Source organism: Pan troglodytes, chromosome 20 (genome assembly GCF_028858775.2).
Source record: "Pan troglodytes isolate AG18354 chromosome 20, NHGRI_mPanTro3-v2.0_pri, whole genome shotgun sequence".
Classification (NCBI taxonomy): Eukaryota; Metazoa; Chordata; class Mammalia; order Primates; family Hominidae; genus Pan; species Pan troglodytes.
This window is the reverse complement of record NC_072418.2, coordinates 43,926,402-43,945,254: the sequence shown is the minus strand read 5'-3', so window position 1 is coordinate 43,945,254 and position 18,853 is coordinate 43,926,402. Positions and strand designations below refer to the sequence as shown.

At 48.5% G+C, this 18,853-nt stretch overlaps 2 protein-coding genes across 2 annotated transcripts in view; one reads left to right on the top strand and one right to left on the bottom strand.

The window, feature by feature from the left end:
* Nucleotides 1–9,695, bottom strand: part of LOC739343 (putative inactive cytochrome P450 2G1) — a 34,847-nt gene extending 25,152 nt beyond the window's left edge. Inside the window, exon 1 of the mRNA XM_063801722.1 lies at nt 982–9,695. The gene's annotated coding sequence lies outside the window, so the exon portion shown is untranslated. The remainder of the gene's footprint in view (nt 1–981) is intronic.
* Nucleotides 9,696–10,840: 1,145 nt separating this feature from the next.
* Nucleotides 10,841–17,810, top strand: CYP2A7 (cytochrome P450 family 2 subfamily A member 7). The gene is made up of 9 exons (XM_054674150.1): nt 10,841–11,052; nt 11,332–11,494; nt 12,602–12,751; nt 12,986–13,146; nt 14,315–14,491; nt 15,258–15,399; nt 15,872–16,059; nt 16,581–16,722; nt 17,375–17,810. The coding sequence occupies exons 1-9, from the start codon at nt 10,873–10,875 to the stop codon at nt 17,554–17,556; spliced, it is 1,485 nt and encodes a 494-aa protein (XP_054530125.1). The 5' UTR covers nt 10,841–10,872; the 3' UTR covers nt 17,557–17,810.
* The last annotated feature ends 1,043 nt before the right edge of the window (nt 17,811–18,853 follow it).

Below are 18,853 nucleotides of genomic sequence, written 5' to 3'. Positions count from 1 at the left end.
TATGTGTATGAGTATAGGAAGATGAGAAATAAGGTTAGCTATAAGGGGTATGAGGGTTGGCTATGGGTGCATAAAGAATATCACTAATCCCCCGGGCTCAGTGGCTCACACCTGTAATACCAGCACTTTGGGAGGCTGAGGCAGGTGGATCACCTGAGGTTGGGAGTTCGAGACCAGCTTGACCAACATAGAGAAACCCCATCTCTACTTAAAATACAAAATTAGCCGGGCATGGTGGTGCATGCCTGTAATCCCAGCTACTCAGGAGGCTGAGGCAGGAGAATGGCTTGAACCCAGGAGGCAGAGGTTGTGGTGAACCAAGATCATGCCATTGCACTCCAGCCTGGGTAACAAGAGTGAAACTCTGTCTCAAAAAAAAATAAAATAAAATAACTAATCCATTAAAAATAGGAGCAGAAATAACACAGAAAACAGTTTAGAGTCAGATGGCATAGGCTCAAAATGAAATTATCCTACCACTTACTGTGTGACATTATCTAACCTTTATCTTAGCTTTTTCTTTTTTTTTTTTTGAGACAGGGTTTCACTCTTGTTGCCCAAGCTGGAGTACAATGGTGCAATCTCAGCTCACTATAACCTCCGCCTTCAGGGTTCAAGTGATTCTCCTGCCTCAGCCTCCTGAGCAGCTAGGATTACAGGTGCCCACCACTATGCCCAGCTAATTTTTTTTTTAATTTTTAGTAGAAACGGGGTTTCACCATGTTGGCCAGGCTGGTATCAAACTCCTGACTTCAGGTGATCTGCCCGCCTCAACCTCCCAAAATGCTGGGATTACAGGCATAAGCCACCACACCCGGCCTATCTTAGCTTTTTCATTGACAACATTAGTATAATGTTAACAGCTCTCCTAAGGGAGTCAATGCAGTAAGTCATGTGGACTACTTACCAAAGAACCTGGCATATAGGGAGTGCATTGCAGTCATTTCTGGTCTTATTGTTTTTGTTGTTGTTGCTACCTACCATGACCTTGGAAGTTTTGCTCTATTGAAGCCAGTTCTCCACGGCCACTGAAATCATCCGCTTGGTCTATCAAGGCTTCCTTCACTGCTTCATGTCCACATAAAACCACCACTGGCCGGGACCCATGTACACAGTGAACACAGGGCCGTATTTCTCCCTGAGCTTGGAGTGAAGGAAAACACAGTAGGAGGGGCTGACTGGAGTACCAAGCATAGGCCAATTGAGGATTTTAGAGGATGGCGATTTCAGAGGGATATAAACATGGTACTAAGGAACCAAGGTAAATCTGGGCTTGGAAGGAATACTGGGAAAGAGGCATGGAAGTCTTGGCTCCTGTCACCCTTGGCAAAAGCTCATCCCTCCCCGCAAGACTTACTGTCTGCATCTCTAAAATAATGGACCTGGATTTGATGAATTCTAAGATTCATACTTCTCTCTCTGAAATGTTAAATTTCTAGAATCTTAAGACTTCATGATACCAAGTCTCAAAGTGCTAAGACAAGCTGAGTCAAAGAATCCTGTGTTTAAAAATATAATGTACTGTGATTCCAAAGTCCTGAGATCATGAAAATCTTATTTCAATGCACTGAGAATGTGTGTTTCCAACATTTTAGGATTCTGGAATTTCAGAATTCTAAGATTTGCAAAGTCTGTGTTTCTGAGAGTCTATCTTTTAGAAGTCATAAGGTTCTATATGAATCTGGCTATAGGATTAGTTGCTTTTAGCCCTATTAAAGGGGACAGACAGACTCACCTTCATGAAAGACTGAAACGTAGCATCAGTTCAAACTTGCAGCAGGTTCCCCAGGAAAAGAATTGGTGTAGGACGTGGGGGCAGCTTTCCTGCCGTATCCATTCGTTTCCAGGCAATGAGGATGAGCAGGCAAGACAAGCGGAGTGCCAGAAAGATGGTGACAGCCCCTCCCAGCTCCATGGTGCCAGGTCAACAGGTTCTGTCCTGGGCACCAGATCCTGCCAAGTAGTTCCTGGGAGATCAGCTTATACCAAAATCTGAACACCCTGGGATTCAAGTTTTCCGGGTTTGAGTGTCATCGGTGAAGAGATTGCTTTATATTGGGGGTGGTTATATAACCTATAATCTCCCACCTGAATAAAGGTAAATTGAATTCACACAGGGAAATCCTCTAGGGCCATTCCCCTTTCTTCATATTTCCAGTCTCCCTGTTCTTCTCTCTCAGCTCAACAGAATTGAACAGAATTTCTTGGTGGGGTGTAAGAGGCAAATTATTATCTTTTTAGGCTATTGATTTTAGGATCCAGACAATCTGGGTACAAGTGGCAGCTCTGTCTTTTCTTCACTGGGAAAGTCACTTAACCTCTGGGACTTGTTTCCCCATCTATCAAATAGGGAAACCATGCTGTTTTATTTTTTTTTTATTGTTTTATTTTTTGAGACAGATTCTCACTCTGTCACCCAGGCTGGAGTGTAGTGGTATAATCTCATTTCAACTTCTGCCTCCAGGGTTCAAGCGATTCTCATGCCTCAGCCTCCCAAGTAGCTAGGACTACAGGCGCACACCACCATGCCCAGCTAATTTTTGTATTTTTGTAGAGATGTGGTTTCACCATATTGGCCATGCTGGCCTCGAACTCCTGGCCTCAAGTGATCCACCCCCCACCATTAGCCTCCCAAAGTGCTGGAATTACAGGCGTGAGCCACCACAGCTGGCAGACCATGTTGTTTTAGAAAGTCTTGATAGACAACAAGGAAAACTCTTTGTTCATTACTTAATTAAGTATAACCCTAATTAAACAGTTATTAAATTTTTTTAATTGACATAATAATTGTACATATTTGTGGGGTACAGTGTGATGTTTTTATACATGTATGCGATGTATAACAATCAAATTCAGGTAATTATTATATCCATTACTGAGACATTTATCATTTCTTTGTGGTAAGAACATTCAAAATCCTCTCTTCTAACTATTTTGAAATACGCAATGTATTATCGTTAACTACAGCTACCCTACTGTGTAATGGAACACTAGAATGTTAATAAGGAAAGTAAGCTGAAGATTTAGAAAACAAGAGAAATAAATCAATTGAAAGGGTTTTGTTCAAAAAGTTCTTGTTTTCTACTCAAGATGTTAAATAACAATAATCAAAGATTACTTGTGTTGGTGTATCAGAACTTTGCTGTATCAAATTAAAAAAAGAAAAAAAGAACTTTGCTGTAGTGTGTGTTGGTGTGTGTGTGTGTGTGTGTGTGTTTTAAAAGTCTAAGGTGTAGGGATCACCTCTGAACCCCAGTCTCTGGAGGAGAACATCTCCTCCAGCGCAATTAGTGATTGTGTTCCTTAACAATCTAAAAAGTGATTCACTACCTTTTCCGCACCAAATATTTTCAAAGCCTTATTGGCCTGAAATGAACTTCCTGGATATTATATCCTACCCACATATACTATTTATCAAAATTCAATGTCCTTTTCACACAACTGTATTCTCAGACTTGGAAACTGAATCCCTCAAGGTATCTGTAAGTTTTGGGAATGGGGTTTGGCTGGCTTAGCTGAGGCATCCTGTGTCCAGAAGTGGTGGAAATTCTGCAAAAACTGAGTGACTCACACACAGTGCCACGTTCTGTCTCTTGGATCTGCTGCTAGAATGTCTTTCTTGGAGTAGAGACTCAGCTCAGCCCATCTCCTTTGACTCTCTTAGATTTCACCTCCCCATCCCATTCTGATCCTCACACCCCAGCATTTAACACCCATTCAGGGTGGTGGCATGTGTGTGGTGATGGTGAGTCTGGTTTTCCTACTCAGACGGGAAGGGAGAGAGCAAGTACTCTTAGAACAGCTCCCTTCACCATCCCACCTCCAGATAGGAAGCCAGGAGTGGAGGAACTTGAACTAAAAAGTAGAAGCAAGCTAAAGAGGAAAAATAATTGCAGAGGACTTGAGGCAGAGAAATTCAGAGCATGGCAGATTATGCCAGGTATTATGTGATGGAGACAGAAATCAAGATTGAGACAAAATAGAGGTGCATAGAAACAGAACCAGAGCGAGATCAAAATAGAGATGAGGACAGGCACAGTGACTCACACCTGTAATCCCAGCACTTTGGGAGGCCAAAGCAGGTGGATCACCTGAGGTCAAGAGTTCGAGATCAGCCTGGCCAACATGGTGAAACCCTGTCTCTACTAAAAATACATGCACACACACACACACACACACACACACACACAATTAGCCAGTCATGGTGGTGGGCGCCTGTAATCCCAGCTACTCAGGAGGCTGAGGCAGGAGAACTGCTTGAACCCAGGAGGTGGAAGTTGCAGTGAGCCAAGATCGCACCACTGCACTCCAGCCTGGGCAACAAGAGCGAGACTGTCTCAAAAACAAAACAAAGCAAACAAAACAAAATTGAGATGAGAGAGAGAGAGATTCAGTGAGTCAAAGATAAATGTCAAGGAGGACACAGAGACAAAAGGCAATTCAAAGAAACAGAGAGAGGGAGATAGAAGCAGAAAGAATAAAAGACAGGAAAAAAGTTTCAGTGAGACAGAGACTGAGAAGGTGACATACGGCTGAGAAGAGAATCAAGAGGAACCCAAAGAGTGGACGCACCCATGACTCAGAGAGAAATCCAACTAGACAAAAAGTTGGAGATGGAGATGAACAAAGAGAAAGGCAACGAAACAAAGAGATACAGGGACAAGAGAGAAACCCAGGTCTAAGTGGGATAGAGGGAAGGAGATTTGTGCTCCAGAGGGTGTGTGCATGAAATGGAACCTGGGTCATTTTTTGCCTAGGCACATGCCCCTCTTTCTGGGACTAAGAAATGTGATGCTGCCAGAATTTTTTTTTTTTTTTTGAGATGGAGTCTTGCTCTGTTACAGCCCAGGCTAGAGTGCACTGGTGTGATCTTGGCTCACTGCAACCTCCACCCCCCCGGGTTCATACTTTGTTTTGTTTTTATTTTTAATGTTTTTGATTTAAAATGGGTTTTTTTTTTTTTTTTTTTTTCTGAGACGGAGTCTCGCTCTGTCGCCTAGGCTGGAATGCAGTGGCACGATCTCTGCTCACTGCAACCTCTGCCTCCCAGGTTCGAATGGTTCTCCTGCCACAGCCTCCCCAGTAGCTGGGACTACAGGTGCACGCCCGGCTAATTTTTGTATTTTTAGTAGAGACAGGGTTTCACCGTGTTGGCCAGGATGGTCTCGATCTCCTGACCTTATGATCCACCCACCTCAGCCTCCCAAAGTGCTGGGATTACAGGCGTGAACCACCGTTCCCGCCTGGCCTTAAAATCTGTTTCAACTGGTATAAGTTATAGCTACTACTGCTTGCTGTTGGTTTTTGCTTGCATGGAATATCTTTTTCCATCTACGTACTTTCAGTCTATATGCGTCTTTACAGGTAAAATGAGTCTCTTATACGCAGCATATAGTTGCATCATGTTTGTTTGTTTTTGTTTGTCTTGTTTTTGAGACAGAGTCCCTACTAAAAATACAAAAAATTAGCCGGGCGTAGTGGTGGGCGCCTGTAGTCCCAGCTACTTCGGAGGCTGAGGCAGGAGAATGGCATGAACCCGGGAGGTGGAGCTTGCAGTGAGCCAAGATCGTAGCACTCCACTCCAGCCTGGGCAACAGAGCAAGACTCCACCTCAAAAGAAAAAAAAAAAAAGCTGCTCATCCCTGTCATCTATCCAACTTCTTTCCCATCTCTGAACTCTAAGTCCTGCCATTTTCCTGGTAGGGAGGAACTTCATGGCCATGGATGTGAGCTGTCCAAACACTCAGAAAAAAAGAATCTTGACTGTCTTCTCTTCTTTGACCTTCTTCACTCTATTTTCAGCCAACATTCCCACAGCCCCACCCCCCAAATCCTCGTCATCAATCTGAAATGTGAAACACAGACATTTCACTCTCTGGCCACAACAACTAGTACCCCAACTCCCCCACTGCTTCATTGCCAATGGCATGAGGGCTATACTGGCCAACTAGGTCTTTGCTTAAGGTTCCAAAGAGTGCAAACACTATAGAAGGTCAAGTCTCCCTCCTATTAAAAGACTTTTTTTCTAACATTTTGAAATCTTTTGTTACATGGTTTACACGGAAGTATTTGAAGAAACACAAGAGAGTACAAGCAGTTTTTCTAATGTTTCATAAAGAAAAACAGGTGGGGCCTGGCAGTCCAAAGTGGTGGTTAACAGCATGAAACTTACATTCACAGCCAGGCATGGTAGCTCATGCCTGTAATCCCAGCACTTTGGGAGGCCGAAGTGGGCAGATCACCTGAGGTCAGGAGTTTGAAACCAGCCTGACAAACATGGTGAACCCCGTGTCTACTAAAAATACAAAAATGAGCTGCATCTGGTGACTATAATCCCAGCTACTCGGGAGGCTGAGGCTGGAGGATCACTTGAACCCAGGAGGCAGAGGTTGCAGTGAGCCAAGATCGCACCATTGCACTCGAGCCTGGGCAACAAGAGCAAAAGAGCGAAACTCCATCTCCAAAAAAAAAAAAATTTACCATCACACAAGACCATACTAAGACTCTACACTCATTAGCTGTGAAATGAAGAAGCAAGTCACTTATGACCGGCTTTGGGGGAACTTATCTAACTCATTTGCAAAATGGAGATGATAAAGCTAACCTCAGTCTTGCAATCAGGAGTTCAATTAAGATTATGCTCATAAAAAGCTTCCTGCAGTTCTGGGGGTTTTTTCAAGCAGATAAATGGAGCTGGGATAGGATTGTTTTAATCCAAACACAGATGAGCACAGGAAAATATCAGATGTTCACGTGTATGCAACATGGCCCACAAGTCTGCACACACACACCAGAATGAACACATGAAAACATCCACATACTGGCCGGGCGCGGTGGCTCACACCTGTAATCCCAGCACTTTGGGAGTCCGAGGCGGGCGGATCACGAGGTCAGGAGATCGAGACCATCCTGGCTAACATGGTGAAACCCCATCTCTACTAAAAATACAAAAAATTAGCCGGGCATGGTGGCGGGCACCTGTAGCCCCAGCCACTCAGCAGGCTGAGGCAGGAGAATGGTGTAAATCTGGGAGGCAGAGGTGCCAGCCGAGACCATGCCACTGCCCCCCAGCGTGGGGACAGAGCAAGACTCTGTCTCAAAAAAAAAAAAAACAAAGAAAAAAAATCCACATACTTATATGTAGTCACCCAATTGTGAATGTATACACATAAATATGAATATGCAGCATTCATCTTGTTATACACAGAAATGCACATCGTAGACACCCCTAAATCATGTGTGCACACATGCTGTATGCAGAGACAGACACAGATTGGCAAGCATTGAGAAACAGTGCCACACCCTGTCAGGCACACACACACATGTGCATGTGCAGACATAAATTGGAATGGATACCCATTATCAAGCACAAACATACACACCACAAAGCCTGGTGCACACATAAATTCATGTATCAACATGAACGTGCTGAAACATACATGCACATAGACACTAAAAGCATGCACCCAGAATGACACACACACAGTTGTATAAATGAGGATAAACATGGCAGAGGCATCCAGGAGAACCCACTGGACAAAATGGCACAAAACACAAAGATGCACGAGCACACAGGGTGATTGAGGGGAACACTGACTTGCAGGGGAGGAGAAAGAGAAAGATAGAAAGATGGGATGCAAGACAAGCATAGACAGACAGGTGGGCAAAGTCCTGTGCAGGGCTCCAGGGCCAACCAGAATAACCTGAGAGTCTAATGCTGGCCTGTCCTTCCGCAGATACTGCCTAACTCAGCACCACACTCCAGGAGGCCATGAAGGATTAATTTCCTATTCACAACTCCATGGGGTAAAGCTTGGCTATGCTGAGGAAGGGATGGGGAAGGAGGTTCCCAAAGACTCTGTCCCTTTCCTCCTTCCCAAAGGAAAAGATTTGTGAGCTTTAGACTAGAGAATGTAAAAGCAAGGAATGTGCTTAGGGAACATCTCATCCATCTGCTTCATCCTACAGATTAAAGAGAACAACTACCATTCATTGAGCACTTACTGCCATGTACCTCATCTGCATTAACACATATACTTCTCCCCTAAATAGCCAAAGAGGTAGGAGCTGTTCTTGGCTCCATAAGACTCAGAGAGATGAAGTCAGCTGTTCAAAGCCACACAACAAAGAAAGGATAAGGTTAGGATTCCAATCCAGGCCTTAATCATTGTACCATCCATCCAGAAAAGGAAACTGAGGCCAAGCAAAGGAAAGGGATCTTCCTGGGTTTTCCACTAACTCACTCTGAAAGCCTGTTCCCAAGACACTGCCCACTGGGACAAGTTCCTCCCACATGATTTCAGACACCATTCTCTCACTCCATGCTCCAGGGTAATCAACAAGTCCAAAATTCATTGACCTCTATGTCCACAAATACTAGAGTTCTCCCAAACTGTCTCTCCCCATCCCCTCCCTGGCCAGGTCATGGCAACCTGCTGATCACGCAGTGCACTTCCTAGTGCCAACTCCACTGAGAAACAAACTCCCCAGATTTCTGTCTCCCACCTTTTTAAGAAACAAGAAGGAAAAGGAGGAGCCAGGCCCAGGTGCAGGCTGGTGAACAGGATTCGAGCGATTGATATCTGCCAAGCTGGTGCTAATCTTCCTTCCCACCTCTTCCCCTCCAAAATCAACAAACTACTTTCCTCTCTCTGCCTTGTTCTCTGACCTTTGTTCCCTCCACACAGGTCTCAGAGCTCAGCATCCTAGAACACTTTGAGCAAGATGTCAGTCCTGGGGGTGCCAACCTCACCGACCTCCACTTGTCCAAAGTTGGTGACCCAGAGGACAGGTGCAACCCTAAGTGGTCCAACCATCAGAGCCTGTCCTGTGGCCATCTGGGGCCCCTCTCAGGGTCTGGCTGAGGCTCATCTCAGACCCACATAGGACCAATATGAGCACCTGTCTCATGTTCATGTCAGAGCCCACTGGAACCAACCTCAGACCCTATATGGTGCCACTCTTATGCCCTCCTGAAGCAGGACACTCTTATGCTCTCAATGACACCTGAGACAACACACAGAGCCCTCTTGGCACCAAACATGACTTCAATATTCTCCTGGTGTCAAGTTCAGTGCCAACTTGTTTCCCATCCTCGCATATACCTGGGGGCAGTCCCAAAGCCAACACGATGCCTTTCCCTCCCTGGCCATACCTGATGCTGATATCAGAACCCGCCAATGTCATCAGTGTGTCCACTGCTGATGCCAGTCTCAGCACTCACCTCCTGCTAAGGCTGGCCCGCACTTGACTCCCAGGGTGATCTAGGCCAGTCAATGAAGGGGGGGCGAGGAGAAAGTTCACATCCCAGCTCCCTCACTTACTCCCTGTGTGACCTCACTCAAGAGGATTTATGGAGTCTAGATCTGCTCATCTTCAAAATGAGGATGATCACGATGAACCAACCTCACTGTTACAAAGATTCAACCAGATCATACACACCTAGACTTAATCTTCCCATATACGACCATGCTCACCAAAGGGTAACTGTCCTGTTTACTAAGGAAGAATTTCCCTGAGGGAAGGACAGGAGGGCTACTCATCCCTTCTCCACTCCCACCCACCCCAGGATCTACCTCTGTGCCTAATACTGGAGTTTACCCCAATCTCTTCTGCGATTGTTCCCTCTGCCTGCTAATAGTAGTAGCCCCTGACAAAGCAGGAATCGCCCTTAAAGGAGACTTAACTTACCCTCAGATGTGATCTTCTCTTCCCAAACACTCCCTTTCCACTGGCAGGAAAACCAAATCCAGAAAGTGGAACTAAGGACGCAGAGCAGGAGAGATGGGAGTTCAGGGCCACTCACGCATGTCCCCTGCCCACTGTCTGTTTTCTGTCCTCCACAGATCCTTATATAAAATGAGAAACATGAATAACAATCATAATATTAATAGGGATGATACAATCAATCTAGTGGGTTTCCCTAAGGATCTGGGTTGGAAACCAGTGGAGGTCTTTGTAAATTACAACCCTTGGGACACTTGAGATTTTTCCATCATTTGGGGGTTGTTATTAGTATTTCTCCAGACCTAGCCAATCCCTCTGCCAACTGCTAACTCCAGGTACTCTTCTCCAGGTGTGGGGAAAGTTCCCCTGAAATATGGCTCTGGTCTTCCGCCCCTTTCCCAATCAGAGATGGGCAGTGGAGGTTCCATGGCACCCATCCTGGCCTCACTCTGAGGTTCCAATGAGGATTCTGGGCATCAAGAGACAGCTCTGGGCAAAAGCAAAATCAAGTCAGCCCCTGGGCCCATTGCTGGGCTGCGGGGCTTTCTGGGAGCACCTGCTGGCTTGCTACACACTCCTCCTCCCAGAAACTCCACACCCACAGCCCTGGGTCTTCCTAGCCCCGAGACTTTCAAGTCCATATGCCTGGAGTCCCCCGTCCTGAGACCCTTAACCCTGCATCCTCCACAACAGAAGACCCCCAGATGCACAGCCACACTTCCATCTCACCCTAATAAAACCCAGACCTTTGGATTCCTCTCCCCTGGAACCCCCAGATCCACAACGTTGGGGTGCATTCTCACTCTCAGACCCCAAATCCAAAGCCCAAGTGCTCCCCTATGCAAATATTCCAAACTCCTCAGTTCTACAGCTTATCTGTTGCCCCCTCCTAAATCCACAGCCCTGCGGCACCCCTCCTGAAGTACCACAGATTTAGTCTGGAGGCCCCCTCCCTGTTCAGCTGCCCTGGGGTCCCCTTATCCTCCTTTGCTGGCTGTGTCCCAAGCTAGGTGGCATTCATGGTGGGGCGTGTAGTTGGGAGGTGAAATGAGGTGATTATGTAATTAGCCAAAGTCCATCCCTCTTTTTCAGGCAGTATAAAGGCAAACCACCCCACCCATCACCATCTGTCATCTCACTACCACCATGCTGGCCTCAGGGCTGCTTCTGGTGGCCTTGCTGGCCTGCCTGACTGTGATGGTCTTGATGTCTGTCTGGCAGCAGAGGAAGAGCAGGGGGAAGCTGCCTCCGGGACCCACCCCACTGCCCTTCATTGGAAACTACCTCCAGCTGAACACAGAGCACATATGTGACTCCATCATGAAGGTGTCCCAAGGCAGGGAGATGGGTGGCACAGGGTGGGGGCTGCCTAGTTGGCTGGGGCTTTGTGGCAGGGGATTGACCAGTGTGGACCAGAGTCTTAGGAAAGGGAGTTTTGGAGTTTCAGCATTAGGGTCCTAGCCAGGAAAGACAGGATCTTGGGATGTCCAGCTCCCTGACTGTGAGAACCTGGGGGTGAAGGATCCCAGTACTTGACATCTCGGTGCTGGGCCCCATTCAGAGTGGGGGCTGCTCCCTCTAACCACTCCCACCCGCCTCCATCAGTTCAGTGAGCACTATGGCCCCGTGTTCACCATTCACTTGGGGCCCCGGCGGGTCGTGGTGCTGTGTGGACATGATGCTGTCAAGGAGGCTCTGGTGGACCAGGCTGAGGAGTTCAGCGGGCGAGGCGAGCAAGCCACCTTCGACTGGGTCTTCAAAGGCTATGGTGAGGGGGTGCCCAAGAGGGGGAAGGTGGCCAGGCGGACACGATGGTCTCAGTGTTCCCAGCCTTCTCCCTGACTCTCCTGCCCACTGGAGGCTATGGCAGAACCCCCGGTCTGGTCTTATCTCCCCATCTCCCTTCATTGTGGCCTCTCCATGTGTATCCCTCACCTGTCTCCAGCATCCCTGTCCTGATTCCTCCCTGCCTCTCTCTGCCCCATCTCCTTGTTCTCTCTCACTGTAGTCTCCTCTTTCCCCTCTCTCCATCTCTGAGGACATCCTGGGTTTCTGTTTTCCAGCCCTGGTCCTCTGTCTTCATTTGTCTTTTTGTTGCTCTCAGCTTCTGTGCTTCTCCCTGTTTCTCCTCTCTCCACTTCCCTCTCTCACTTTTTCCTCTCTCTTAGGATTTCATGCTATTCTTACTTCCACATCTCTAGCCTCCATCTCCTGGTAAGAGTCTCTCTTCCTTCCAGACCCTCTCTGTTTCTATCTCAATATTTTTCTCTCTTCTCCAGCTCAGCTTAAGAATCTTTCACCATTTTTATTTCCTCCTCCCAGATCTCCCCATATCTCACTTCCCCTCCCTCCATCCTCTTCCTCCATCTCTCTCTCTCTTTCTCTCCCCACTTCCTTCCCTTCCTCCATGGAGTATCCCCTTAACCCTCTGTTTCTCTGTGCATCTCTCTGTCTGGCCTTTCTGTTTCTCTTCTGATTCTCTTATTCTTTCTACCCGGTCTCCCTCTCTCCTCCTCTCTCCTCTCTCCTCTCTCCTCTCTCCTCTCTCCTCTCTCCTCTCTCCTCTCTCCTCTCTCCTCTCTCCTCTCTCCTCTCCCCTCTCCCCTCTCCCTTCTCCCCTCTCCCCCTCTCTTCCTCTCCTCCTCTCCTCTCCTCTCTCTCTCTGCCTCTCTCTCTCTCTCTCTCTCTCTCTCTCTCTCTCTCGACCTCGTGTTTCTCTGACTGAGTTTGCACCTGTCCTGGGCACTGACACTGAATCCATCTCTCTCCCACCCCACTAACCCTCTGCTCCACCCTTGGGGAGCCCCTTGGAACTGGTCCGCTCCTGCCACCGCCGCCCCCTGACCTCTCTCCACCCCCGCGTTCACCTCCCCAGGCGTGGTGTTCAGCAACGGGGAGCGCGCCAAGCAGCTCCGGCGCTTTGCCATCGCCACCCTGAGGGACTTCGGGGTAGGCAAGCGAGGCATCGAGGAGCGCATCCAGGAGGAGGCGGGCTTCCTCATCGAGGCCATCCGGAGCACGCACGGTGAGTAAGGTTCCCCGAGTGCGGGGGCAGGAGAAGGAAAACGCCCAGGACGAGGAACCCGCGCGCGTTCTGCCTGCAGATGGGGACTAGGTGGGGAAAGGCGCCCGCACTTCCAGCCCTGGAGTCTGGCGCTGGGAATTTGGCTCAACAAGGCCCTGCCTCCTGGAATTCTGATTCTCCTCAGACCTCTGAGTTGACTCTCTCCCCAACTCCCTTCTCCCTCCACACCCGCAGGCGCCAATATCGATCCCACCTTCTTCCTGAGCCGCACAGTCTCCAATGTCATCAGCTCCATTGTCTTTGGGGACCGCTTTGACTATGAGGACAAAGAGTTCCTGTCACTGCTGAGCATGATGCTGGGAATCTTCCAGTTCACGTCAACCTCCACGGGGCAGGTAACTGGCTGCAGCCCGGCCCGTGACGCCCCTACCACAACCTGCCAACTGCTCCCCTACCTGGAGACAGGTGCCCCAAACTCCCACCGCCCTCCAGACAGTGTCCCCTCAAAATCAGTCCCCGATATTGGACAACTGGAGAGTTGCACCAGAACCCAGGAGAGATGCCAAATACCCAGTCTCCAAGGACACCTGGATAGCTCAACAGATGCTCCCCAAAACAGAGCCTGCTGGCAGGATGCATACCCTCAGCTCAGCCCTCTCACCTGGGCACGTGTTCCCATCCCCAACTTACCGTAATTTCTAACAGATGCTCCCTACCCAGTTCTTCTGAATATTTTAACACCTGGACAAGTGACTGCCTCAACCCGCCTCCTGCATACCTGAACACCTGGTGCTGCAAAATCCAGCCCATCATAATCATTTCACATCTACACAAATGTCCCAGATTAGCCCACTGGAATATCTGGCCAAGCGCCCTCTACTTCACCCACTTAAATACCTGAAAACATGGACAGCTGCCCTAACCAACACCTTAAACACATAAATATCTAGACAGATTGTTCCCTGACACACAAATAAGTGTTCCCCAACCCTTTCCAATCACACACCTTACAGAGGTGCTCCCAGTGCATCCCACTTGGATAGGTAAACACCTCAACAGGTATCCCCTCCACTTCAACATCTTCACCAGCCCCACTTTAATACCTGAACACCCGAACAAAAGCCCCCAATCCAGACCCAGTAAGTATCTGGATAGCTGTCTCCAACCAAGCCTACTTGAATGCCTAAATACCTAGACAGGTGCCACTCACCTCATACCAGCCCCACCTGAAGAGCTAAACACCTGGACAGGTGACTTCCAACTCAACTTCACTTGAATATCTGAACACCTAGATGTGTGCTCCAATCCAGCCTCGTTTAAATACCTGAAACCTGGATATATGTCTCAGTTCTTCTCACCTAAATTACTAGACCGTGGCCCTGGCACCTAATCCACGTGAAAACTTAGATATAAGTTTCCATCCAACCCCACTGAAATACCTAAACACCTGGACAGATGCCTTTAACTCAGTTCCTTCCTTGCTATGAAACAAATCCCCATTCCCATCAGCTCCTGCCCCGTGACAGCTGTCCTTCCATTCCCATCCTCTCTCTGCAACCCCAGCTCTATGAGATGTTCTCTTCGGTGATGAAACACCTGCCAGGACCACAGCAACAGGCCTTTAAGTTGCTGCAAGGGCTGGAGGACTTCATAGCCAAGAAGGTGGAGCACAACCAGCGCACGCTGGATCCCAATTCCCCACGGGACTTCATCGACTCCTTTCTCATCCGCATGCAGGAGGTACACCCCAGCAGCCAGTGCGGGGAGGTGCAAAGCCAGGCAGAGGGAAATCAGACTGGGAGTGGGGCGGGCAGACGACACAGACCCGTTCAAATTAGCCCTCATCATAATAATCCTCACAATTGGCCGGGCGCGGTGGCTAACAGCCTGTAATCCCAGCACTTTGGGAGGCCGAGGCAGGTGGATCACCTGAGGTCAGGAGTTCAAGACCAGCCTGGCCAACATGGTCAAACCCTGTCTCTACTAAAAATCCAAAAATTAGCTGCACGTGGTGGCGCCCAGGGGGGCAGAGGTTGCAATGAGCCAAGATCACTGCACTGCACTCCAGCCTGGGTGACAGAATGAGACCCTGTCTCAAAAAAAATTAATTAATTGTTTAAAAAGTAAGTGAGCCTGCATGGTCATGCGCATGTGCAGTTCCAGCTACTCAGGAGGCTGAGGGTGGAGGATTGCTTGAGCCCAGGAGTTCGAGTCCAGCCTGTGCAACTTAGCAAGACCAAGTCAGTGTAAGAAAAAAAAAACTGACAGCTAAGTTGATAATTGAAGGACAGATGGTCAGCAAAGTAAAGAAGGTGAGAAGGAAGAGCATTTTGGGCAAAGCCAGCAGCCAGGGCAAGGGCTGGAACCTAGAGCAAGTCTGGTAGATCTAGGGTCCCTCTTTCCACCTTTGGTCTGGACCAAAGAGAGGTAGCTCCAAAGGAAAAGCCCTAGAAGGGCCCTGAGGGCAAGAGGAGTGAGGTTGGCCTAAAGCCCCCTCTCCCTGCAGGAGGAGAAGAACCCCAACACGGAGTTCTACTTGAAGAACCTGATGATGAGCACGTTGAACCTCTTCATTGCAGGCACCGAGACGGTCAGCACCACCCTGCGCTATGGCTTCTTGCTGCTCATGAAGCACCCAGAGGTGGAGGGTAAGGCTGGAGGGGGACGGAAGTGGAGGGCCCCAGACCCTCAAAATTCCCCTTAGCCTGGTGCAATGTCCCCACCTGTCCCAGATCCCAGGACCCTGAGATGTGCCTTGCTGTCCAGAGACAGGGCAACATTCAGCTGGTAGGCATCAGCTGAGTCTCATTAGCTATTAAAATATTGAAAATGTCTGCACTGATTGGTCAGTCACTTCTGTACCAAGCCCACTGAGTGCCCGCTGCCCGTTCCCCCGGGTCATCCCCTAAGTTCCTCCCTGTGCCTCCCCTGTGATTCTGGCACAACCTGGTTAACAGGATCCTACTCCAACAATGCGAATGGCTGATGTCTGTTCTGTTATGAATGCTCTACCTCCGTGTCATAGGCAGAGCCGTATCATCTACCCCGTTTTACCTATTCGGACTATCATTTCCTGCTCTGAGACTCCTAGATACCTAAACACATTCCCTCCTCCCCCAGCAAAGGTCCATGAGGAGATTGACAGAGTGATCGGCAAGAACCGGCAGCCCAAGTTTGAGGACCGGACCAAGATGCCCTACATGGAGGCAGTGATCCACGAGATCCAAAGATTTGGAGACGTGATCCCCATGAGTTTGGCCCGCAGGGTTAAAAAGGACACCAAGTTTCGGGATTTTTTCCTCCCTAAGGTGCTATCCTCCCCACCCCCTAGACTACGGGGACTTCCAGCCCCTCTCTGTGTCCCCAGAATCCTGCCCCCATTAGAAGCTTTCTACTCACTGTCCCACTCCCTCAATCAGTCAGAAAGGACTTCCCCGACCACCACATCCATTCCACCTTTCCACTTAGACACTCCTGAGTCCTGCATCTCCCCAGACTCTTTGTGTCGGGAGAATCAAACTCATGTTCCAAAACTTCTATCTTAAGAAACAGAAGCCCCCTTTCCATTAGGCCTTTTGTCTTAGGGACACAAATCTCAGGTCCCCCAAACAACCTGCGTAGCAGGACATGGACCCCATGTCTCCCAAACTTCCTGTTTCAGAGATGTGAACCTTCTATCCCCCAAAGCTCCTCCTTCACAGGACCCCAACTCCTCCATGCCTGCCACTTCCCCTAACCTGGGGCACCCTAGTTCCCTCTCCAGCCCCTGTGTACTTTCACCAATCCCCCCAACCTGCCTCATCACACACAACTTCCTCCTCCCTACCAGGGCACCGAAGTGTTCCCTATGCTGGGCTCCGTGCTGAGAGACCCCAGCTTCTTCTCCAACCCTCAGGACTTCAATCCCCAGCATTTCCTGGATGACAAGGGGCAGTTTAAGAAGAGTGATGCTTTTGTGCCCTTTTCCATCGGTAAGAGACCACTGTTTGCTGCCAGGCCACTGCTCACACCAGCAGGCGCCTCCCTCACCCACCTCCCCTCTCTGCGGTGTAGCCTGTTATTTCTCCAGCTTGGAAGTTCCTGTTAGAATCTACCCTTGAGCCGCCAGCTGATACTTCCTTAACTACCAAGCACCCAATACCTGCGCCCAGGTAAAAGGAAAGGAAACATCTTTCCCCGTAGATGTATTTCTCTAGGGTCACACAGCAGATTCCTCAGATCCCTAAAAAGGAGATGACGGCACAGCAGTCATATTTGCAAGTGTATCTGGCAGGAAGGACATCTAAACCTCCCATTGCTACACCTGGCATGGATCACCCCATCTATGATGGATGTGTGACATTATGCCTTTTTCAAAACCCATAGAACTGTATAACACAGAGTAAACCCTAGTGTAAACTATGGACTTTGTTAGTAATAATATATCAATATTGGTTCACCATTGTTACATCTCTTATAGAAAGAAACTGAGGCTCAGGGAGGATCAGAGTCTCCTCTGAAACTCTCTCAGGCCATAATATTCCACCCCTCCTCCCTGGGAGAGCCGCAGCTGGAGGTCGGTAGTGGGGCGAGGCTGCACTGAGAGTGGGCTTCACCTCCACCCCTCCCGCCTCTCCTCCTCAGGAAAGCGGAACTGTTTCGGAGAAGGCCTGGCCAGAATGGAGCTCTTTCTCTTCTTCACCACCGTCATGCAGAACTTCCGCTTCAAGTCTTCCCAGTCACCTAAGGACATTGACGTGTCCCCCAAACACGTGGGCTTTGCCACGATCCCACGAAACTACACCATGAGCTTCCTGCCCCGCTGAGCGAGGGCTGTGCCGGTGCAGGGCTGGTGGGCGGGGCCAGGGAAAGGCGGGGTCAGGGCGGGGTTCGCGGAAGGGGCGGGTATAAGAATGGGGGGAGGATGCGGGAAAGGAAGGGGCGTGGTGGCTAGAGGGAAGAGAAGAAACAGAAGGGGCTCAGTTCACCTTGATAAGGTGCTTCCGAGGTGGGATGAGAGGAAGGGAAACCTTACATTATGCTATGAAGAGTAGTAATAATAGCAGCTCTTATTTCCTGAGCAAGTACCCCCGTGTCACCTTTGTTCAAAAACTATTGCACGCTCACCTCCCTTAATTGCCACAAACCTCTGCGAAGGGGAAACGCTTTCATGTCCATTTTACACGTGACAAAGCTGAGGCTTAGAAAGTTGGCTCTATCTGATGTCTCACAAAACATAAGTGCCCAGAAAATCTTTGAACACAGATCTGTGCCCATAGCCCTCACACATTCTTAAAAACCACCCATTCCTCACGTAAAACAGCTTAGTATAGCATCACATGGCCTGAACATCCCTGTCCTGGGGAGTTTTCCAGAGACCTGGCGGGTGGCTGTCCTGCCTTCACTGCACACATGCCCACACTCTCACCTACTCAACATGCTTTGAATACCCGGGTGTAATCTGTGCTCGCTACCAGATAAGGCCACTGTAGCCCATTCAGAGTCAGTCCAGGGACACAACGAGACATGAATGGACATACAGAGTCAGTCCATTAACAATATTTGCAGAGCAGAAGTTTTTAATTTTAATGACATTCTGTCAATATATCCCTTAATGAAGAAGTTGAAGAAAAGAATCACTTACAGAGAATGATGAGAGAACTCTGGATCAGGACATAGCCATATTCATGTGTGTGATCATGTTCAGACATGCATGTGAGCATATGACTGCATATTCTCCTCCGTGTATGCATGAAACACATTCCACTATGGGTTTCTGAAGGCTGGGCTCTCCTGATGGATCTGGGGTCTGTTGTAAGACCCAGCTGAGAGTTTCACAATCACTGCCCACTCTCAAAGAAGTTAGTGTGTGTCCCCCTTAGAAGCTCCCTTACAGCTTTCACGAAAATTAACTCCAAGTTTATTGTAGACCTAAATGAATAGTGAGTACAAAACTTCTAGAAGATAACATAGGAGAAAATCTGGATGACCTTAAGTTTGGTGATGGCTTATTAGATACAACACCAAAAGCACAATCCTTGAAAGAAGCAATTGATAAGTCCTGTGTCATTAAAATTAGAAGCTTCTGCTCTGCAAAAGAATTGTCAAGAGAATGACAATACA